General features: G+C 36.8%; 1 protein-coding gene across 1 annotated transcript in view; it reads left to right on the top strand.

The window, feature by feature from the left end:
- Pard3b (par-3 family cell polarity regulator beta) overlaps positions 1-24,818 on the top strand; it is a 1,028,738-nt gene that overhangs the window by 525,328 nt on the left and 478,592 nt on the right. The window contains exons 12-13 of the mRNA XM_004626728.2: positions 10,435-10,605; positions 17,890-18,022. Coding sequence (XP_004626785.1) covers positions 10,435-10,605; positions 17,890-18,022 — 304 coding nt within the window. The remainder of the gene's footprint in view (positions 1-10,434; positions 10,606-17,889; positions 18,023-24,818) is intronic.

The raw sequence follows: 24,818 nt of genomic DNA, 5'->3' as shown, positions 1-24,818 counted from the left end.
ACTGTGGATATAAACAAAGGCAGGCTACCTAGCAGATATAAAACCCTGAATGACTCTGCTTCTAATTGAGGGCCTTTTTATGTTGTTGGGGTTTTTTTCCCTACTTCTCAGGCTTTTTTCTACCATTTCATCTCATATGTGAGTTACTTCTCAAAGATCTGTTGGACTCCATTTGCAATTGAGAGCATCTACTAATCTAGGTTCATTAATGAGTCTCTAACTCATATTTAAGGTCAAACTTATCCTATTCAAAATTATCGGGCTGGGGACATGGTTCAGTAGGCCTGAGTTCAATACTCAGTTCTGAAAAAAAAATCCAAATGCTTAATTCCCTCTCAATATTTAGCACTGAGTTCACATATTATAAAATAATGCCCAGCAGTTGTTCCCTACAAATGGCAGGCAGGAATAGAGCACTTGGTCATCTGGAGCTCTGTATATGCCTCTCTGAAATACCATGGTTAGTTGTGCCCCTTTCTCTGCAAAGTGTATGGACTGTCACTGTAAATCCAACTTCTCAAAAGACAGATGCTCATATGCTTATACAGTGGCACCGGTTACATGCTTCTAGCTTTGTTTCTGTTTCTGTCATTCTTCCAGGGCATTTGCCCCTGCAGTATCATATAATTGCCTCTAGAAACAAAATATACTAGATATATACTTGTATACTAACATATACAAGTGTATATGTTATAGGGCCGGCCAGATAGCTCAGAGGATTAAAGTGCCTGCTTAGGCAGGGTTTCAATGCACCTATGCTATGTGGGCCCTGTTCCCAGTATGCACTGAGATGGTGATTGAGACTGGGCATGGTGGCACACACCTATAATCCCAGTGCTTGGGAGGCTGAAAACAGGAGAATCACTATGAGTCTGATCTACATAGTGAGACCCTGTAGACCTTGTACTAAATACATTTTTTTTAAAAAAAAAATGTATGTGTTAACTTTTCCATGACTGGGAATTATGACTGGGATGAAATTATAATGTCCTAGAGGAAGATTTTCTAAAACTCCATTTTTATGGTTGTAGCTTCAAGTGAAATGTAGTAACATTGCTGCTAAATAGAAAGCAATTGTATTTGTTGCATTTAGAAAAATATCTTGAGAAAAATATTTCCTTTCCCAAATGTATATTAAAATTCTCATCTTATTTTCTCCAGGGTTGCACAATAAAGTATCAGTAGTCACTCCAAAGATCTCAGTTATTTTTATATGCATTTGCTGAATATTTTGAATTCCTAGATCAATAGCTTTCCTTTGCTTCAGTTTTGATGAACTATATTATTTTTTTAAATTTAGCTAAAATATATTTTATATTTATATCATTACTTGCCTAAACTACTTCTTTTCAAACCCAAATTACTACAAGAAAAATATATAACTGGAATAGTGATATTTTGAAAAATTTAGGTAACATTAACACATTGTAGTAAGAATAAAAATCTGATATAATCTGTTGTGCTTTCCCTGAGTAACATTTTTATTTGGATATGCTAACTTTGAGAGTAGAATCTATACTGCTGAAACTCTGAAATGTTAAGGTTAAACTTTAAACACAATTTTTGCTAAGGAAAAAAAATATCATGTATCAGGTAGATATGTTATTTAAGGACTCTTAAATAGAATGAATGTAAGAATATCTGTTATTCTGTAGAAAATTAATTAGCCAGGTTTGTGCTTAATAAATAGTACTTGATGATGATGAAATTAAATGAAAGAAATATGCCTGAGATAGCTAATTGCAAATGTATGCACTCAGAATATGAAATAGACATAATTTAAGCAATTTGATTCTCATGTGCTTAGGAAATTTGGGATGCTCCTTCTAAAAGATGCAGAATTTCATAATCTATACTATTTAGTAGCAGGTAAAAGTATATTAACTAATACAAGTAGTACCAATATTTTCTAATGACCAACCTGAATTTTGGAGGCAAACGTATACAGCTTTAAAATGTCCCAGAACACGCCATGTGGTTGTGAAGCCCATGTCTCTTTGTACTGTGGAACACTGCACAGCATGGACCCCTCTCCACGGCAGTCTGCTCTGAGTTCCCAGTGTGAGTAATTTCCACCTCCATCTCTGCCAGTATCTATAAATCATGTGTGTATCTATAATTAATGAACCCAAAGTAGGATAAAAGGGACAGCTTTTTAAGGAACACTAATGTTAAATGATTTCTTCAACTCTCCATTTTTCTTAAAACTGATAGTTTTCTAGTAATGGGGAAACTTTGAGGACCCTTACTAGTGATAGCAGTGTCCTTTTAGCTTTTATTTCTGAATAAAAGATCAGGCGAGGTTGTAAACAGTGCCATTGCAAATCCTCAAGCAGAGCTCCACATTAACGTTCATGTCTCACCACTAAGATGTAGTATGTTTCATGGACAAGAGAAAGCAGAAACTTTGCCTGAGAAATACATCCATGAAAAAAACCAAAAATGTTTATTTATGTTAATTCACATAGTTGTGTATCATTTATGGATTTTATACAGTAGCAATTGCTTTATGAAAATGTAATATAATATTTCACCTAAAATCCCACAATACTTGTATCCATCATTGCTAAACTTACACTGTCCTGAATAAAACTTTGAAGGTCTACATCACTTTTATGTATATTTTGGACTGTATAATTTTTTCCCTAGACTTGAAAAAATACAAAACTTGTCTTAATGAAAAGATATTATGTATAAAAGATGGCATGCCATGATGATGATGCTCCAAGTCTGACCGTAGTACTTGCTGTTATAGTTTTCACCTTACATGTCCCTCAGAGATGCATAAGTTGTAAGTTTGTACCCAGAGAGGCATTGACTGTGAAGTAGGAAACGCTTCAAGAGGCCAGGCCTGGTGGAAGGCCTGTGGGCCGCAGGCAGCCTGTCCTGTAGGGTACCCTGAGAGCCTGGCCTGCTCTTCTCCTATGCTTCCGAGCCTTGAGTGGGCAGATTTGCCCCACCGTGTGCTCTGCGCCCAAAGCAGCAGGGAACAACTGCTCACAGACTCAGACCGCTAAGACTATAAGTCCAGGTACATCTTTTCTCCTGATAAGGTCATTATCTCAGAGTGACAGAAACTCACACACTTTCCTGGGAAAAGCTGTATACATTTTTTGTTATGAGTATTTGCATTTTACAAACTGGGTTAATACTGTGGTTTTGTTTTAGGCACCCAAGTTTGGACCTATTTGTTTTGGTGAATGTGTTTTAAGCAGTCTTTGCCAAAACAAGAGCACAATGTATAAAAAGCGAAGTAGAACATAATTTTAATAAGTTGAAAAGACCTCTGAGATTTTAATCTGGTTAGGCATCCATGCAAAATATTCCTGACTCATATATAGCACATATGCCTTAACAAGGGTTTTTAATTAACTTTCCTAGGCCAAAGTAAATTAAGAGCAGAAAATCAGGAAGGAGATAGGAAGGATGGGGAGGAAACTGAAATGACAGGAAAGAGAAAAAATGTAAAACAAGCACAGAATGCTATTACCACATTATAAGCCTGTGAATATTGTTGACAATTGGAAGTCAAGGTTTCTCAAACTTTCTTGCTGAAAAAACTAGAAGATTCAGTATGGCTGTACTAAAGCCCCTGTAAGTTTCAGTATGTTTATTGAGGCCCCATATTTTTCCAGAAAGTTTTCTAAATGAAAAGGATTAGTCTACATTTTGAAAGCATTATATTAAATTCACTTTGATTATGTATGTCCTGATGAGCTTAAGGAAATTTCATCAGTTACCTTTAAGAAGTTTCATATGCCACTGTCCTTAGGCTGCTGGGAATTTGCTTGCTGGTTGCTACACAGAAGTGGAATGTAACTCCTAAAATGATAGATGAATCAAATAAATAGATCTAATATATTATAATAGTTGAATAAATGGAGATAGAAGCAGTACACAAGTAGTAATGAAGCTTCACTTACAGAATTATATAGGTTCTCTGAATATGTTTTAGTAAACCCAAGCCAGGCTGGGTTCATGCATTTCTCAGAGTTGCAGTTTGTAAAGTAAATTATCTGTTTATTATAGATGAAACTTTTACCAGTTTTAAAGCATGTGACTGAAATTTCTTAAATGACTCAATTTAGCAAGTTCTTCTTGAATATGTGTAGTGAGTTAGGTCAATATAACTATTTGCATAATAAATATATGAATAGCTGTAATATGATAAGAACTTTGATGGACAAACAGATGTGTCATGGTTGTTGGATGAGATGGAAATCCTGATGGAGACAAAAATATGAAGGTAAGACATTTGCTTGGTCTTGCCATGCAGGATAAATAGATAATCAGTAGGTGAGCAGGAATCCAAAGGGCATCTTGGATGGAAGGAAGAGTATAAGTAAAGTCGCACCAGAATGCATGGTTGTTGTTGAAGAACAGGCCTCTTTTTTGGGAAGCGTGTTGCTTTTTTATACACACTAAAATTATATTACGAGCCAGTGAGATAGGTCAGTAGAATAAGCGCTTGCCTGGCAAGTGCAAGGGCCTGAGTTCAATCCCTAGTTCCACCAAAAAATAAAAATAAATCGTCATATTAAAGTAGATGATGAAAAGCATATACTAATGTAAGCAGGCTCAGTGAAAGGGGGACATGACCCATAGCCAATACTTTAGCTTTGTTTCAACCCTTTTTTATTTTAAAAATGTACTTTTTTTTTTTTTTGTACTGGGCATTGAACTCAAGACCTTGCACTTGCCAGGAAGGTGCTTAAGCTGCTGAGCTATCTCCCCAGTCCTAAAACTGTACTTTTAAAAAATCCTGATTCATTCTTGTCTTTTCATGGTATTGTTCTTAAAAGAAGTTGAATGGTTTCAGTGTATAAGACAGTTTTATTCTCAGTTGGTTGAGTTTTTGTTTTGATTTTTAAAAATAGAGTAGGCAGATGTTTCTATGGAGGGACTTTAGGGCCAGAGAAAAGGTTTGTTGAGGGTGACATGCCTCCCCATCAGGTGTGGAGCCCCTTCCCGTCCAGGGAATGTCTGCTCTGGGGCCTGAGGGCAGACACTGGGGCCTGGGTTCTGATTGTTGACAGTCTCCCAGGAGGCCTTCCTGAGACTCTGTCAGAAACGTGCAGAGGCGGGAGCCAACATCTGGTCATGATTAATCCTCTCAACACTCTGGACTAATGTGGATGGCCTTGGGCCACAGCCAGCTACCCCTGGGAAAGCCAGCCTGATCTCTTGTGTTTTTCTCAAATTCTGCAGAGGCTAGTTCTTTGCCTTAGCTTTCTGCTGTCCCTTCTGTATTCATTAGAACATGAGAGTTGAGGGCCTAAATAAATAAATAAAAATAAAACTGGCTGAAAGAGGTGGATCTTGCATGCAGAGTCACCAGTCATATCAGAGTAGGGCATGCTGAATAGCTGGGGGCTTGAACTGCAAGATTGCTGGAACCCTTCGGAAGCCATCTATATGCTGGAGAACATATGAAATATCCCACAACATACATGACAGCCACTACAAAGAATGTCTGGCCATATGTAGAATTATGGAGAAATCATGATACACATGCATGCTTTAAAGAAATGTAGATCTGGGCCGGCCAAATAGCTCAGCAGATTAAATCTTCTGCAAGCAAGCACAGGGGCCAGGAGTTTGATCCCTGGGCCTGCTTTGTCAGTCCTGCCCCTGGGGTGCTCTGAGACAGCAATTGAGACTGGGCGTGGTGGTGCAAGCCTGTAATCCCAGCTCTTGGGAGGCTGTAAACAGGCAGATCACTGTGAGTCCAATCTAGTGGTGAGACTCTGAATACCGTGTAGACCCTTCCCTAAAATACAGGGAAAAAAATGAAGTGTTGCTCAATTCTAAAGAGATGTAGATCTGATGTAGATGTAGATCTGTTTTCTTAGATTGTCCACTGAGTTAAGAAATACTAGCAAGTGGTCAAAATCATGGGTTCCAGAGTGGCCCAGACCCAGCTCTGTTTTTCTCACAGAAACGTGATTTATAACCATTCATTGAACCTCTCCTTAAGCCTCAATTTTCTTTTTTATAAAATGAGAATAATAAAAAATTCTCAATAAAATTATGGAAAAAATAAAATCAGAATAATAGATTCAAATATACAAGCAAGGTTTGCTTTAGATGCCTCCTGCATCTAAAAGGTTTAAAATAATAACTACACAGAGTAGATGTTCATTTAGTAATTATTACCATCAATACTTGTGGTACCTTTAATCATCTTAGAACTCTTATTATGGGTGCAATCTAGCACAATAATTACATATTCTTAATTCTCAAGACAGCGAGAGTTGGTCATACTGGGATCCTTTCCTAAGTCAGTGCATCTGAGCCAGGCTTCTTGGCACCTGAGTAGTAAAGAATAGTACTTGCATCACCGGTTTGTCAGAAGAGTGCATGGAAAAATTTTTGCAGAATTTCCCTGTATTGGATCTTGAGACAAGAATACAAGCATCTATTCTTCAAGCCCAGTTCTCTGCCTGTGATATAGCCAGAGCAGGCTGATAAAGTTTCAACCATCCTAGCACATGGGAAAGATTGGAACATCACTGCAGTTTTGTTTTCTTTGAGAGCTTTGAAGAAGTTGCTATTTGTCTCAACTCTCTTCTTTCTTTTTTTAACTTTTTTTTTATCTCTATGGGAATTTCCCTTACTTCTTCCTGTTGATAATGGGTAGAGTAGGTTATGCATGATACCAAAGACAGGGACTATAGTTGTGGTTTATTTGGTTAGGATTCTTATGGGAGCGAGGTGGAGAAAATAAAAGAGATTAATTTTTTTCTTAAAAAATGCAAGCATGATCCAGACTGCATGAGATAAGTATGCTAAAAGTAGTGAATAATTTCCTTAAGCAATTAAATTCACTTATAGAAGTTTAGTTGAGAGTCCTTAGTTTTATGCCTTAATATTTGCTCGAATGTAATATTAACAGAAAAAAATAAAATATAAAAACTTATTTTCATGTCAACACTATTCCAAGGCAAAAGATAACATGATTATATGGGATATTTGATAAGTTTAGTTAGGAGCTCCTCATTGAATCAACTTTATTTAGGTCAAGACTAGATAAAGACAAACAAGTACAGGTGGAGTACTTAGTGGGGAGATAATTTGGCTTCCTCCTCTAGCTTTCCTTCTTGCTCTACTAGCCCTCTCCTCACAACTTCTTGTCTCCATGCTACTTATATATACCTCTACATTTCATATAATGTTCCCTTGCAAAAACCATCTGTGTCATATTGTCCTCTCTCATTTGGAAGTCTTTTCTTTGGGGACAGTCATTATCATTTGTATAGAAGACAGATGAGTTAATGAATGCTGAACATTGAAGAATTCAGAACTTGAACTATTAGGCTCCAACTCTGACCTTAACTATCAGAGCAAACCCTACCATATGTGGAAGTATCTTTTCTTAATAGATGCTAGACAAATGGTTCCTTGTCCTCTTTGGGCATTGTAATATTTATCTGTAAATGGAAAGGGTTGGACAGGTTGACCTCTAAAGACCCTTCCATCTCTAAGTTCTGTGATTATATTCTAAATGTTAGGACAACATGGTATTCATGAGCATTGCCATTAATGAAATTACCCATCATTTATCTTATGAAGGAAAAGAACACACTATGAGGAGCAGGACAGGCACACTTGAAAGTGAGAGTGTGTGGATTTTTATTGCATCTGCAACTCTCGAGTGATGCTTGTGATAAATGAGAATGTCTTGGAAAAAAATCCCCAGCTGCCCTGGGGTGATGGAATCTGCTATTTTCTTCTGGACTACACTAAAGCAAACATCTCCTTCTTGAATGTGATTCTGCATGCTTGAGACTTATAATGTAGCTGAAGATAAAAGTTTCTGCTTAATAGCAGTTGATAAGCAAAACATCATCTTTTCACCTCTTGTCTCTTGTCTACTTCTTCAGCCTGACCTTGACCCATACTTCAGAGAGAAGGCTTTCAAGAGGTTGCAAGTGAGCTTTCACCCAGATTTCATTCCTTCCAACTCTTCCAGTCTTTATCTTTTTCTTCCTGTCAGAGGGGATATGTTGTCCTGCCTAGGCTATGCCCCGCAAAGCTGACTGCTACCTCTTGTTTCCTGTTAGCAGCACCAGCAGCTTGATCCAACTCTTCTGTTTCCTTTTTCCTCTTTAAAAACCTCACATCAGTTTCTAGCCATCCTAAAAGATGTGTTAATTTATGCTTATCATTTCTATAGTACGTTACTAGAGCACTTTCTCTAATTGTGGAGAGTACTTAAAGATGTGTTTGTTTGTTTGTTTTTTCAGTTACAGGGATTGACCACACAGCCTTGCATGAACTAAGCAAGTGCTCTGCCACTGAGCAACACCCGCAGTACTTTTCCTTTTTTCTTTCTTGCGTTAAACTTCCAGTCCTCCTGCTTCAGCCTTCCAAGTAGCTGGGATTATGTTTTTACCACCAAGGCCATGCTAAACAATGTTTAGTGACAAGATTCAGTATGGTCATCTTCTTTAAATCTTATGAGGAGACAGAACCAATTAGTTTCTCCAGCTATGCTTCACCCCACTTACCAGGACTAAACCATGAGGGTTGTTTTTGCTTCACCCTGTCTCATAGAGCCTTAATCTTATTCTTTTATGTGCCTTACTCAAAATTGGATAACAGAGAAGAGGGTTTTTTTTTTCCTATTTAACCTTTCCTGTAAATCTCATTTTCAGACTTGCTCCAAATTAGAGTAAAGGTTAAGTGAAATAGGAAAAGAGGGAGGGAAAGAGGCAGAGAGGGGAATATGCAGCTCTGTTGAGGCTTCCACTTCCACAGTTTGCTTCTCCAAGTCTGCACCCTATTTCCCTGCCATGTCTGTTTCATCCTAGAGTGAACATGGGTTCTTAGGGGTGTACACTCAGTGCTACATAGCCAGCACCCAGCCAGCAGTGCAGTGCTGTGCATGACCCAAGGGCATTGGCCCACAGCTATCCCATCTTGGTTCTTAGGGGAGGATTTCCCTCGCCATCTGCCACTGCTTTAGTCTAAGCTCATTGACCTATCTGTGGGGTTTCTCTCCCAAGGCCTTAGATTGTTCATGCTATGTATCCTCTTCTCATGTCTTAGGAAAGGTTTTTGAAATTGTTTTTTATTTCATCGCATTCTGTTGTTAATTTGAAGGTGAATCCCAGACATTTTTTAACCACAAAAACTACTTCCTCTCCCAGCTTACTGTTGTATAACTGTCATCAAAAGGAAGGAGCAATGTGAGTTGGCTAGAAAGACCAAAAGACCAAGGGTCTTTTGACCTAATCTTGGGTCAGTTTTTCCTGACTTGCTTTTGTGACCTGGGTCAGTTACAATACTTCCCTGCTTATGTTTTCTTTTGAAATCATGGTTCAACTTACCTTATTAGGTTTTATGAGAATCACTAGAGATAGTTTATGAAAGAATTCTTTGGAAAGATCAATCATTGCACACACCTACAATCAATTTGGTTCAGTGTACTAACAGCAGTAGCAGCAGCATGGGCACATTCCACATGATATCTATACCTCGCAGAACTTTCCACCTGAGAGGGAAAATCATAATCTAGCTCTGAAATATCTTTCCTTTGCCCAGTGGAGAGATGTTCTCTATGTTCTTCTGGGAAGAGATGACATCCTGCTTTATTAGCTACTGCTCTAGACCCCAGCTTATAAGGGGGTGTGGCTGAAGATAACTCTTGCCTCAGTGTGCTGGAGACTAACACCTGGACTGACTATGCACACACAGTGCTTATCACACACAGTTGATAAGCAAAAGAAGATCTTTATGTGCTTTTGGTAAGCAGTGTTCCTTCCAGAAGAAGTTGGCTAATCAGCCAGAGACACCCTGGGAAAGCTTTGAAATTTCATTTCTCAAGCTTTTCTTCCAGAAGATCTTAGGGTACATCAGTGTTTCATTACACACCACTATGTTCTTTTGCAGCTAGCGACTAGGAACTTCCTACTTTTGATAAAGGAAATTACATGAGAATTTTTTTGGAGCACTCAACAGAGCTAGTAATGATTGTAGGATACACATTACTACTGTCAAACATTCAATATTTAAGCATATTTTTTATGCCTGAAAATGAAAATCAAAAGATATGACTATCTACTTTGGCTTCTAAACATCCCTCCCTTGAATTAACAGCCCCTGCCATGGCAAATAGCAAAATCAGGCTAGATTAGTATTCTCAACAGAGACTTAGGTAAGAGGCATTGTACAAATTTCTAAATTATTATAGCTCAAGACTCAAAGGTCTTAAAAAAATACTCTCATACAAATCACTATTGTTAGTAGTTGTAGCTGTTTGATAAGCTCCAGAACCTTTTTCTGGCATGGAAAATAAATCATGCATAATAGCTGATAGCTGAGGTGGGTTTTTTTTTTTTCATTTTTATACTTGAACTTTTCCTTACAACAGTGACATATCATCACCCTGCTTAATTCTGTTTAATAGTGTTTTTCTTTCCTCTCCCTTAGGACGGTCGTCTGCGAATGAATGACCAGCTGATTGCAGTTAACGGGGAATCTCTTCTGGGAAAGTCTAACCATGAAGCTATGGAAACACTTAGAAGATCAATGTCTATGGAGGGAAACATACGAGGGATGATCCAGTTGGTGATTCTGAGGAGACTAGAGAGACCAATAGAGGTGATTCAAATTTTCACATTCCTCAACAAACTTCTCAGGTTGCCACCCGAACATGCATATGCTCACCACCAGTGTGATAGCTTGCCTCTCAGTGATTCTGCAGTTGGGAGAAATGGCCTCAGATGGCTGTGGTGTATTCATGTGTGGAACAAGTGGTTGTGCAGTTTAGGCATAACTACATGGTGTAAACATGTGCATATAAATTAAGTCATATATCAACTATAACAGAGTCTTAGTTTCTAGACATCTTCCTCCAGAAATTTCTAGAGCTCTGGAATTTGTTATAAACAACTGAGAAAGTCCCTAATCAGATGTACAGTGTCAGGGTCTAAAATGGAAATCACTGTAATACAACCAGCTATATTCTCCCCTATAAACTATATAGGTAATTCAGACTTGAGATTTGACTAATTGAAAATATCATTCAGTAAGCAAGCTGCTTGCTTCATGTTATTAAGTAAAAGGAAGTCTTCTTTTCTAAAATCTTCCATCAAGAGCTCTTTATTGATGTTTTAATATCTGAAATACTTTCATGTATGTGATGTGTAAGCCTAAATTATTCTTGATTGCTAACTTTCCTGAACATGTTTATATAAAACTATAAATGTAAAATTCCTAAAACGTTATGCTTTCTAATTATTAAATATTCTTATTATTTTAGGAAAAAATATACAAAAGTAATAGTATAAAAGTTAAGAAAAATACAAATCACACAAAATCATATGAAAATGTTTTTCTTATAATAGATAAAATTATGTTGTGTACAAGGGTAATATAGAAGCTAAAATAGAATCCTATTAAAAAGTGATAGAAAATGTTATTTTTAATAATTCAATTTAAATTCTGAAAAATGAAGATATTATTATATTAAACAATAGCAGACAGCTGGGGAGCTCCTTGAATGTAAAAGCTTAAGCCCTGATTCAACCCAGAGTGCAGGCCCAGCATGTGAGTGAGACGACCCGGGGCCCGCCAGACCCTCATTCACCCCAGAGCCCAGGCCCAACGTGCAACCTGCAGCAGAACTTCCTGCAAAAAGTCGAGAGGCAAGACCCACCCAGCCTCAGGAACAGAACATCTTTCCTGAGTGGCACAGAGGGTTCACCTCCAAGGGCTGCAGCAGGAAGAAGTGGAGCACAGCAGCCAGACTTCAGCCACACCCACTCGGAGGAGTTTGAACTTGGCAGATCCAGACCTGATGCTAAGGTAATAACTCTGTCTAAGCTCTACACCAAAGATCAGAAGACAGTGGTATACAAAATGACAAAGAGAAGGAACAAAATGCAGTCTCAGGCCCCACGCACACCCAGAACAATGCAGAAGACACTAGCATAGAAGAAAGTGGAAATCACACACCTGAAATTTCTGAAATAATAGCATCTGAAGTAAAGAAACAACTGCAGAAAGGTATAGAGGAAATCAGATCAAAAATAATTTCTCAAGTAAAAAAAGAAATGATAACTATAATGAAAGAAGTACTAAGTGCTTCTAAAGAAGACACTGATAGAAAAACTAGAGCAGAATATAAAAATGATGGAATCCTTGAATAAGCAACATAGGAAAGAAATAGAATGCATGAAGCAGATCCAAAGTGATGTACAGGAATTTAAAACCTCAATCACAAGCTGGCAAAACCGTTTGAGGGAAAGTGAAAATAGACTTTCTGACCTGAAAGACACCATTGCAGCTAGTGAAAAAGTAAGAAAAGATCTCTTTAAAACAACTAGGATGCAGGAAAAAATAATTCAATGCCTGCAAGATGATGCAAAGATGAATAACATGACACTAATAGGCATCAATGAGAAGGAAGGAGTCAATACAAATGATATAAAAAGAATACGGATGGGGCCTGGCCCTAGCTCAGTCCTTTAAGTGGCTGCTTCCACAATGCTGTCAGCCTCAGGTTGCTGTAGTTCGATCCTCACAACACTCCAGCCGGCCAAAAGTGCCCTGAAGGCATTCGAGGAGCCAAAAAAAAAAGAATATGGATGAAAGTAACAACAGAAAACTTCCCAAATATCGGGAAACTCTCTGACATTCAAGTAAATAGAACTCCAAATTACATCAATATAACTCTAATAACTCCAATTAAAACCACACTCAGACATATAATAATCAAGATCCCAGAAATTCAGCACAGGAACAGTATACTAAAAGCCACTAAAGAAGCAGATCATATTTAAAGGAAAATCCATCAGGATAACGGCAGATTTTTCTTCACAAACCATCACATCAAGGCAAGAAGAGCATGGAGCAAAGTACTTCAAGTCTTGCAAGAAAACAAATTGCAACCCAGATTGGTATACCCTGCAAAACTCTCTTTGAAGTATAATGGAAAAGTGAAATACTTCCATGACAAAGAACAACTTAAGAATTTCATGATGACGGAGCCTAACCTACACAGACTACTAAAAGATGTTCTAGAGAGGGAGCAAAATGACCACAACTCCTTGAATGAGAAGGGAAAGAACCCACCAAATAGGGCAAACAATTGAACACAGGAGAATAAGAGGTATACAAAAGCAGTCTTTCAGTTATTCTTTTGAATACAGCAGCAAGATATTTCCATCAGCATACTCTACAAATGGATTTCTCCTGCACCCTATGGGTCATGATTCTGTCTGGGTCTACAGGGTGGATATCAAGGAAATAGCAGTAGCTCAGTCCCACAAGTGACACCTGGCCACCAGTAGTGTTATGTACATTATCCATGTCCAATACACACTAGAACTTTGTGCAATATCGTATCCCCAAACTGTTAGAAGTGCTGGTCATTTATTTGTCATTCCAGTATTTATCTTATGTTTTATTCTTAGTAATTCTTTACTATCATGTAAACTTTTTCTTAGTTCAATTGTTTTGAAACATTTAATTTTTTATTAATTAGTATTAGTATTAGAATTAATTAGTATTAGAAATTTTAAAAAGTATATTTCCATTTTTCATTGACTTTATATTCTTTCCTATTTTTTATACACACACACATACATATATGAAAAAATATGACATAAGATTGATACTGTTTCATAGAAACCTTTAATGACCTTTCAAATGGGTTCATAATAATATACTATGTAATATATCTTACATAGTAAAATATATGTATTACATTTTACATACTCCTTCATAACTATCATTTTGAGAGCTCTTTATTCTTCATCCAGGAGCATACAGCAACTTCTCTTGCCTTCTGAATTATGTTCTTTGTTATTTTCTATACTCTACATCTGGAAGTATTAGAATATTTCGAGTTTCTATAACTGGAAAATATTTTACTTTTAGTTTTCAAAGATATATTTGCTAAGTATGAAATTCAAAGAAGGCAGATCTGTTTGTTCCTTTCTTTCAGTTCTTTAATTAGTCTAGTTTCTTACACACTTGGTCTTTTTTTTTCTTTCTAATGTGGAATAAGATGCTATTCAATTTGTTCTTCCATAGCTAATTTTTTATGTATATGCCTTCATGATTTTTTTCTTTACAATAAGTTTTGGACAATTTCATTTTTGTGTATCTGGATATGATTTTATTCAAATTTCTTGTGCAAAAGGTTCATTTTTCTTGGAAATGTGGTGTTATAAGTTGAACTAAATTCAGAAATTTTAAATCTTTAAATATTTATTGCCTACATCTTTCTACTTTGAGAATTCTAATTATATGAATATAAGTTTCTTGATTTTGACACAGTGAACTCTTATATGACTGATATGTAAATTCTTCTTCATTTTTATTTTGGACAATTTTTATTGTTATATTCATTTAAGTTTGTAAATAATTTATTTACAATGTGCAATCTATTAGTAATCTCATGCAATGTATTCATCTCAGAAATATTTCTCTGAAAATCACTCTGTCTATATCTTATATCTTTCACATTTCAGTATTTGTCCACAATTTTTAATATGATATATAATTATTGATTTTCAGTAAAGTTAATGAAAGAAAAAAGCTTAAGCCCTGAAGTTTTGGCTTTCTTGGGCTAAAGTCCTGGGGTCGCCGTTTATTGGCTATATGACTCCATGTACACCTGAGTGTTTAGTATTGTAGAAAACGAATACTGTTATCTATTTAATCCATTCATTTTGCAGAACATAGGAGGTAAATAATAAAAACTGTTGAATGAATGCAAAAGTTGTATCTAGAACCTATTTCAACAGAAAAAGTAGGTTTAGGATATTAAAATTGTAAGCCATACCCCAGTATGTTATGTTATCAGTTATTGGAAAGGTATAACTTTACCTTTGATACTTTTCTGTACATAACCTTGTGGATGTTAAATAAATGTAAATTGGCCAATTACTGGAGACTATATATAATGAAGAAGCTCGTTTTCAACATTTGCGTCTGCCTAAGTGACAGAATCTTCCATGAATATTTAATGGGCTTTACTTATTACAGAGTGAGAGTGCCCTTATCTACCGTATTCTGCCACGGAAGAAGTGGCTCCATCTGGTATAATTTGGTTCTTCCTCTAGAGACCTAAGGAACCCAGCTCATGGAGAGGTGTAAAGGCAGCACGGAGCCCACCAGCACGCGTTCTGCATATATAAACATCAGAGATGTCCTGAGATCACTTTTAACAAAAATATGGAGATAAATGGGAAAATCTCATCTGTTCTAGAGCACCCTGCTTAAGCAGAAAACAAAAGATGAAGGAAGGAAGGAAGGAAGGAAGGAAGGAAGGAAGGAAGGAAGGAAGGAAGGAAGGACTTAGAAAAAAAGAAACTTAGCTTCTGAAAGAACTAGGTGCAGCCCCAACACTCCTCACCCTTAATTTCACACCTCTCTCTAAAATTTATGTGATAGTGAAAAACTGGGCTGCATTTTAGCTTATGCAATTGGGACACTGGCATTTGTAGATATTTTCATCTTAATTCACACAGTCTGGAGTGGATTGACATTCTAACAAAAGAAAGTATTAATCTTCAGTCTGTGGCCCATCCTAAGAAGTGTCTTGTTAATACAGTTCTCCAGGGAACTGATCCAGAATAAGAAGTGGGGCAAAAAGCAATTTTTATTAGGACATTTAAACAAGATCCATTTTCTCTACATAATATTTACATATTTTCCGTGGAGACCAATCAGACACTTGACTCTCAACTATTGAGTCTCTGTGCTACCCATAAAGATTAAAGAACAATATTTTTTATAATGACAGCAGCCTAATATACAGCTTATTTTTTAATAAATTTTAAAAAACAAAACCCTCTTCTATTATATCTCCTAAACCTGTGTTTCACTGTGTCAAAGCATATGTTGTACACTCACGATTTTTATTTATTTTCCTGTGCAGCAGCAGTTGCCCTCCAGTGCAGTAAAAAACCCATCCATAACCTAGAAACAGGTCTCAGCACCACTCAGACAATCAGCTCAATCAATTAGCCAGATTTGGCAGGAATGCCAAAGTGATTGTCTGAACACTGTATTGATATTTAAAAAATTAAAGAAGCTATTTAAGAAATGTCAAAATATAAAGTTGCTGGCTCCCCCAGCATTACCAAGTTGTACAAGATACACAAACAGTTTTTATGAGAACCTCGTGAAGAATACATAATGAGCCCTTGATTGAATCAAAATCATTTTAAACAGAAACATGTTTTTCAGAGGATGAGCTTGAAGTTCAATTGTAATTCTATTTGAGCCTAGAGACTTGGTATTAAAAAATGGGTTATGACCTGGTTTTGTTTTTCCCTTCCCCAAAACATTTTCCTCTCTGCTGCCAGCTCATCTTGCTAGAAGCAGAATAAGTTTAAAAATCCATTATATTTTTTATTGGCTAGGACACTAATGGAAGGCTCCACGACAACTCTATTTTACAGGCTGAATACTTTAATTAGGCTGGTTACTGATCAGTTGTTGGGATATCGATTGTGTCATTTATCAAAGAGCTGGGAAAGCAGAAAACATTTTTGTTCTTGTTGTTATTGGTAAATGAAAACACAAGGCTATGCGAGGCAAATCCTACTTCTTTTGCTTGCTAGAAGCTCAACTTTAACCTAGGAATAGCTTGCTGCTCCTGGCTTTGTTTGACTAGCAATATAAGGCAAAAAGTCATACTTTGGGTGGAGTATGCAAAGTATGCAAAGCCTGTATTTCCAGCAGCTGAAAACATTTTAATTATTACAAATGCATAAAGTAAATGTTTTAAATATTTTGTTTCAGTGAACACTGAATTTTTATAACTAATAAAATATAACCTGGGATTGGTTAATATGTGTTTATAATCCCAAGCACTCCAAGAGGCTGAGGCAGGAGAACAGCAAGTTCAAGCCCAACATGGACAACTTAGGAACTTAGGGAGACCACTGTGTCAAAAATTAAGTACTGAAGAAAAAAAAAATATATATATATACACATATATATCCAAATCCTGTCCCAGAAGAGCTTTAAGGATCAGATCTGTGTTCTTATCTGTGACATGTTCCTCTCACAAATGGTCAAGGGAACACTATGACATAGCTTCCAAATTATTTACTTCATTGAAATCTGTCAGGGAGACAAATACTACAAACCAGAGCAACACCGACTTCTTTGTGCCACCATCCTCTTAAAAAAGCAGCTCGAGTTCTCTGAGGCTGACTGCCTTCTGGTGCTCTACAGCACCTGTGGAAAGACGGCTTGTGGGGTGTTATTCTGGATATAGCAGTTTGAGGAAAACTGTGAATTTGTTTACAGACTGTCAGAATACAAATAGGCTAGAGAAGTGAGGTTGAGAAATAAAGAAATCTCAGAAGAACCACTCTCTGGCATGGGCACTGCAGCACTCTGCAGCTCTCGGCCAAAGACCTGGTGGTGTCTGCAGTGGGACACACACGTGGCGTTTCATCAGCAGAGCCTGACTTGTCCTCGAGCATATGCATGTGTCTGAGGACAGCGAGAGGGAGCGGGAGAGGGGGACCAGCTGGTTGGCAGAGAAACACCATTGGCATGAACTGTATTCTTATATTGACACTGCCACAAGCTGTACTCCCAGATGGGAAAGAAAAACAAAAAAAAAAAAATGGTAGAAGCCAGTTGTAAGTGCAGGGAAAGAATAATAAAGTTAACCCTCCTTTGTGTTGGCTATCAGCACTCCTAATCCTTAACACCACATTGTCTGTGTTTCTTTATTCCATATTCATAGATGTTTGAACTGATAGGGTCATTTTGATTTTCCACTGTTGAAGCCTTATATGCTAGAGATTCTTGAAAGACTATTCGTAAATTGACCATTCTTTTTATCTGCTTCAGTTGATCAAGTTAGAACATACTTAAAAAGCAAATGTAATTTTTATTTTTATCCCTCAGGAGATTGCTGAATGTGGGGCATTTTCCAAGCCGTGCTTTGAGAACTGTCAAAATGTTCTAACCACCTCCAGCCGAAATGAGACTAGTACATTGCATTCCTTTGACAATTACAGTCCACAAGATAAACAGAAAGGTAAGTCTATCCATTTTCATCCACTGCAGATGGAGTGAGAAAACACAAAAGTGCCTCTTTATTTAAAAAAAGGAAAAAGAGGAGTTAATTAGACTAAGTGCAGACTTTGTTACTCAGAGTCATGAACGCTGAGAAGTGGGTGGGAGAGCTGACTCAGAACTTGTGAATCAGATTCCTGGCAAGGCCTCCAGCGTAAGTGACAGCTTCTGTGCTTGGTGCCCCAAACATGGAGGATTATGTATAAAACAAATCCATGGTGGAGGATCAAAGATAGCAAACTGCTAATTTCTGTAACATCCCCTTTATATTGAAATTATCAAGTAACTCTAAGAAAATTCTTTAGATTTCTGTTATATCATATATGGTCATAACAATGCTCACAGATCTATGCTTCATTCCAAGATATGTGGTAAATTGTTAAATGCCATCACCTGAAGGAAGGGTGGCAGTTGGAATGGCCTTGTTACTGTCTCAGTCCAACTTCTCTTTCTGTGTGGTATGGATCACATTTCTAATAGAGCTCTACATATAAAACACCTAGGATTTTCTTCTTTTTTTTTTTTTTCAAAAGCTATAGTTCAGGTCACCAAGAAAATCATTTCATCATCCTGTATCACTTTTCTTTAATAACTTTCATTTTCATATTCCCAAAGCAATACATATTCATGGTAGAAAATTTAGAGGAAAGCAATAAAAAGAAAATGTAATATTACTCATACTTCTATCTAAAAAGATCCTAATCAATAATATTTTATGTGCATCTTTCAAGTCTCTTCATCATGCAAATATGTGTATATAAAATGAAAGTAAAAGAAATAATGCAGTGTTTGAAAAATTACTTTTTAATTAATAGCAGATTCCAAGCTTCTTCCTATGTCCTTGCATATTTTATAGCATCACATTTACTCTCTGTTGAATGGAAGTACTGCGTACTCAATAATCAAAGGATATATTTTATTTTTTAATTAATTTTATTGAGAAAGAAATAGCAAAAAGATAGTTTCTTTCTTTTTTTTTTTTTTTGTATTTTAGGGAAGGGTCTATAGGGTGTTCAGGGTCTCACTAATACATCAGACTTGTCCTGATCCACCTGTTTACAGCCTCTCAAGAGCTGGGATTATAGGCACATACCACCACACCCAGTCTCCATCACTGTCTCAGGGCACCCCAAGACAACAGCCCAACAGGCCCAAGAATTAAATGCCTGGCCCCTGCCCCAGCTTGCAGGTGCTTTAATCTGCTGAGTTATTTGGCTAACCAGACTTTTTTTTTTAATTGAGACAGTTTCAAACATCACTTCAGAATGGTCCTTCATTTATATCCCCCTTTTTGTAGGACAGTTACAATAATTAATATATTGCATGTTATTGTCCTCATAGTAGTTATTCATAGTACAAGATGCAGATGTGATATCCTATCCAAACACTATTAGTAAAAATCTTTCTTCTCATTGAACTAGGAGAAAGTAGCTGTAAATCTATCCTAGTTTGTATATACAGATATAGATATAGACATATATAGATATATATATTCACTTCAGAATGGTCCTTCATTTATATCCCCCTTTTTGTTTAGTTTTGTCAGAGATGGGTATTCCATTGCCATTCAAATATTTTAGGTTCGTGAATTCAGCAAAATAATCCAATAGAGTCCATTAGACCATTATAGTAGTAGGTTATCCACAGAACTGCCAATGTCAGAAGTTGTTGACTTGAGCCTTTTATAGCTCAGCATATAGCTCATTTTTATACTTTTCTGCTGGATGTTTAAGACCAAGACAAAGTAAGACCTATATGACAAGAAATATAACTTTTGTATCTGACAAGGTCAAATCCCCTCAGGATTTACCCTGAAAGCCTGTACAACAGTTTGTAGGTCTTTTGTCAGGGTCAGTCATGTGGATGAGTCACGGCCATTGCTTGACCAATTTACTCTCTATGAAAGCCTAAGATAGTGTTTCTCTCTAGGTGACTCTCCTTAGGCACAATCTACATCGTCAATCACTTTCCTCTGTGGCCCCATAATGTCCTTGATCAGAAAATTTGGGACACCACTGAGTTACAGGATGCTACAGTACAGGTTCTCTTATGTCCTGAGTCCTCACTGATGAAAGGATATATTTTAGACACTAAAATGTTGTCAGTTAAATACATAGGAATGAGTTCCAAACTGCAATTGCCCTGTCAGAATGGACTTGTACATTTGACTGAGGTTGCTCTAGAATTAGATTGTTTCTTTTTAATGGCGTGTTGATTTTTTTTCCTCTGAATTCCTCCATTTTAGTAAATATAGTTATAACAGTTGTTATTATTTGTTTACTATTGGACACTATGTTGAGCAATTGACACAGACAAAGTGAGTAATATTATGAATCACATTTTACAGATGAAGAATTAGTCAGGGAGAGTTCAATAATTGATCCCATTGGGGCTTTGCACATGAAGCCCCAATTCACTTTCTTTCTCTGTGACTTTGAGACATCTACTAAACCACAGCCCTGAGTCTCACTGACCCAGTGAAACTATTCAAGTTCTTCTACAAGATGCTAAGAATGCCCATTTGAAAGTGACTTTACTTTGTGTCATAAAGAAGTCATGTGTCTTTGTTCCCTTAAAGAAAGTAAATATCTTCTTGAGGAAGCAATATTTTCTTCTAAGACCTTAAAACTCAATAGAATCAGGGTGGAACAGCAGGGTTTCTATAAAATGGGACAGCCCTTCTGATTCTATGCCCATGATGAGATCGTGAACACTGATATATGTATTAAAATGTCTTCCTTTTACGTATGACATACATATGTATTAAAATGTCTCATAATGTGATTAACACTTGACCCTCTATGATCCAGTGACCAAAGTTAGGGTTTCACTGGTGACTCCCAAAGAAACATCAATGTGTTACCACCATCTTCATTTATTTCTACTCCCTGTAATATATAGATGCTGAGGTGAGAGTCATTAAACGTTTTAGAGGACATTGATATACTCGACAAAATTAGGTATCTCTTAAAAAAAATAGTAATGGCTAAAGTCATGAAACTAGTGAAAGTGTAAAAATATACCCAGAACTGGGCACAAGTGGCTTTTGACAGCCACCAGGAAGTGTTTCTATTTTTCTTCCCCCTGAGATGTAGATCCAGGTAGCACAATTTCCATATCACTGAAAAAGAAAAAATGAGCTACTCAAAATGTTTCTACCTTATTTCCTCCCCACTTCGGTTTTCGAAGTTAACAATAAAATTCTAATATAGTTTATGAAAAGTAGAAAGATACCAATTATTATTTCCTTATGGATCTGTGATGCAGTACTAGTTTATAAGAATTAGGCATATCAACCAAATCTTGGAAACAACCAAGATGCCCATCACCTGAGGAATGGATGAAAAGATGTGGTATTTTTATACAATGTAGTATTACTCAGCTATAAAGAATGATAAACTCGAAGTCTTTATATTGAAATGGATGCCATCTGAAGTTATACTCATAAGTGAAATAAGCCAGACACACATGTGTAAATATCGTATAGTTTCCCTAGTATAAGAAATCAAGAGAAGAAATGCAAATAGAAAGGTATAATACAAGTAAAAGGAAAGCAAGAACTTGAGGACTAACTAATTAACAGAGGGAAAGGAGAAGAGCTAGGAAACATGACAGGGGCAAGCCATACAGTTTTATGTAGAAGATGGGCAAGGCAATGGTCCTGAGAATCTTCAGAAGATTTTTTTATTTAGCAGTAAGTTGGAAAGATTCTCACCCTGACTAACTATATATACTGACACCTGTGAACTAAGCTACTGCACTGCAGATAGCAATTTGTAATAGTAGTTTCATGCTTGGAGTGCCAGTCATTCTGGTCTTCTGAATACGGGCTACTTATCATGACATGCCACTTGCTGCTGTACTGTCTCTCAGGTAGATGACTGTTGAAAATGAAGGGGGTGGTGAATGAAGGCAAGAGACAGGAAAAGGAATGTTGTGGGACTGTCCTGCTTCAAGGTTGTATATGGTGAGATTTTTGGACTTATGTGAAAACATGAAAAGTATATAATTCTTTATGCCTATTTTTAAAATATATTCTAATTTTGAAATGTTTTTTCATAATATTCTGTAGGGACTTAAAGTTCAACATATCAATACTTGATGAAAAATACCTGTTCCATGTTATGCCTAAGACGTTTTATATTCAGACAGATAGTGAGGCTAAGTTTAAGAGCCTAGGTTGTATGGTAATAACAATAAGCTTCTCTTCTGGAGGATTAACAACCTAATTTTGCAGACCAAAATTAGAGAAAAAGGAGGGCCTCAAGGAAAGCCAACATTTTGGCCCTAGTCTTCTAAGGTGAATTAAGACTCAGGACATATGAGAACTTGTACTGTAACATCATGTAACTCAGTAGTGTCCCAAATTTTCTGATCAAGGAGATTATGGGGCCAAAGAGGAAAGTGATCAATGATGTAGAGTGTGCCTAAGGAGAGTCACATGGAGAGAAAACATTCTCTCGGGCTTTCACAGAGAGCACATTGCCAAGCAATGGCTGTGATTCATTCACATGGCTGACACTGATGAAGGATCTACAATCTGAGGTACAGAATCTCAGGATAAATCCTGAGGGGATTTCACTCACCTTATCAGACCCAAAAGCTAGAACTCTTGTTGCATAGTTCTTTTACCTTGGTCTTAACCATCCAGCAAAAAAGTATAAAAACGAAGTATAAGAAGTAAAGCCATGCTGTTATGTTGAGCTGTAGGGAACTCAGGTCAACAATTTCTGACATTGCCAATCAAGCAGAAGACCAAATACTGTTATGGACTACTGGACTCTTTTAGAACATTTTGCTGAGTTAACACACCTATAATATTCAACTAACGGAACTAAACAAAAAAAGCGGATACAGATGAAAGTCAATTTTGTATCTGTGTATTCAAAGTGGTTAGGATAGATATATAGTTACATTCTCTTAATGAATAGAGGGATTTATTCTAATAGTATTTGTAAATAGGATATCATGTCTGCATCTTGTACAGCAGTTAACCACTAGGAAAACAGTATGCATTGTGTTAATTATTGAAACTGTCCTACCAATTTGGTTTGAAACTGTGTCATTGCTATTTGTTTCTCAATAAAATTATAGAAAAAAAAGAAGTAGGCTTATCAAAGCACAGATTCACTAAACTTTATGCTAGAGGCCAGATAAAATTCTCTTACATTTCATGGAAGCCTATTAACTTAGAGGCAAAAAATATTATTATAGTAGAATTAGTAAACATAATGCTATGGAAGAATATCACAGTCATCTTTTTGTAATAATGATCTTGCAGTTGGAAAACTACTGAGCGATCCTGAGTTTTAGAGCCAGGTAAGTTGATAACAGGCCATAGAAGCTCATAAATCCTGAATGTTCTTTCACCACTACCACATTTTTAGGCACATCTGCTATAAAGACAAGATTAAGCTGACAGAATGCAATGTCTGATGAGTGCAGGAACTAATACAGCCAAAATGTTAACATTTTTCCTTCTCTTTTCCTTTCCTTTGTATATTTAAAAATTCAATGTTGATATTGTGTGTTCATCTATTTTTGTAATAATAGTGCATACCATCCACCATTCACTGTTTTTTGTTTTTTGTTTTTTTTTTTATCCCCGTCAAGCCATTACACAGAAAAGGCATTTTTAGAACTAACATTTGTAGAAATTGTAACACCAGAAAATTCTCATTTGTGTTGGAGAATTGCTAGCAGTGCCTTTAGTGGAATAAGTGTGGTGCTCCAAGATAGTAATAAGGATGGAGGTTGTGTCCCAGGGGTTTACTATAAAATCCTATTAAGTATTTGAATGGTAATGAGGTGCACCAACATTGTGTTTCCTGAGGACTCTTGCCGGTGGATCTCACTCTCAGCAGAGATTGCCTCTGGTTTGTTATTACTTCCCCTCCATTGCTCTTCTCCCCTTTTGTGCTTGTCTCCTGCTTCAGCTCCACTGCACCCCAGTCAGTCCTCACCCCAGGTCTCCCCTGCATCATCACTGAGTTGGGCCTTTCCTCCCTACCTCGCATCAAGTGAGTCGATTCTGTGCATGTCCCACTAAATACATATTCCCTGGAGGAGATACATAATAGCATAATTTTTCCTAACCTGTATCCTCCTGGGAAGCAGTATGTATCTACCCCTCCATAGCATAGACCAACTTTCTCTGCAGTGGTGAGAAATAAAAATTACACTTTTCAATGTGACTGACATTTATTGGATAACTCCTTTGTGCGGAACACACTATGAGGAATTCAAAAATGAATGCACTGCTGTTACTGCCCTCAAGAGTCAGAAGCAGAGGCTGGGCCAGGTATAACTCAGTGGCACAGCACCTGGCAAGCACTAGGTCCCAAATTCAATTTCTGGTAAAAAAAAAAAAAAAAAAAAAAAAAAAAAAAACAGGGTCAGGAAAATATCAGTCCTCAAAAACCCAATGGTAACTCAAGTTTTATGGGCCATCAGATCTATGTTATAACTCAGTTCTGCCATTGCAGCGTAAAAATATCCATAAATACATAATACCAATACTTAAATAAATGGGCATGAGTGAGTTCAGTAAAACTGTGTTTATAAAGTGCAGTGGTGGGCTGGCTTTAGACCAGGCCCATAACTTGCTGACCCCTTGTCTAAAGTCAAATATATCTTACCCATCTTCTCTGATCTGGCCTTGGCAGGAAGGATCCCACAAAACAAAGATAGTATTTAAAGAAAGACCAATTAGCTATCAATGAAGTAGCTTTCTAACTAACTAACTAACAAACTATATA

Source organism: Octodon degus, unplaced genomic scaffold, assembly GCF_000260255.1.
Source record: "Octodon degus isolate 3935 unplaced genomic scaffold, OctDeg1.0 scaffold00016, whole genome shotgun sequence".
NCBI lineage: Eukaryota > Metazoa > Chordata > Mammalia > Rodentia > Octodontidae > Octodon > Octodon degus.
The sequence above is the reverse complement of the archived record's forward strand: the minus strand, read 5'-3'. Positions and strand labels throughout refer to the sequence as shown.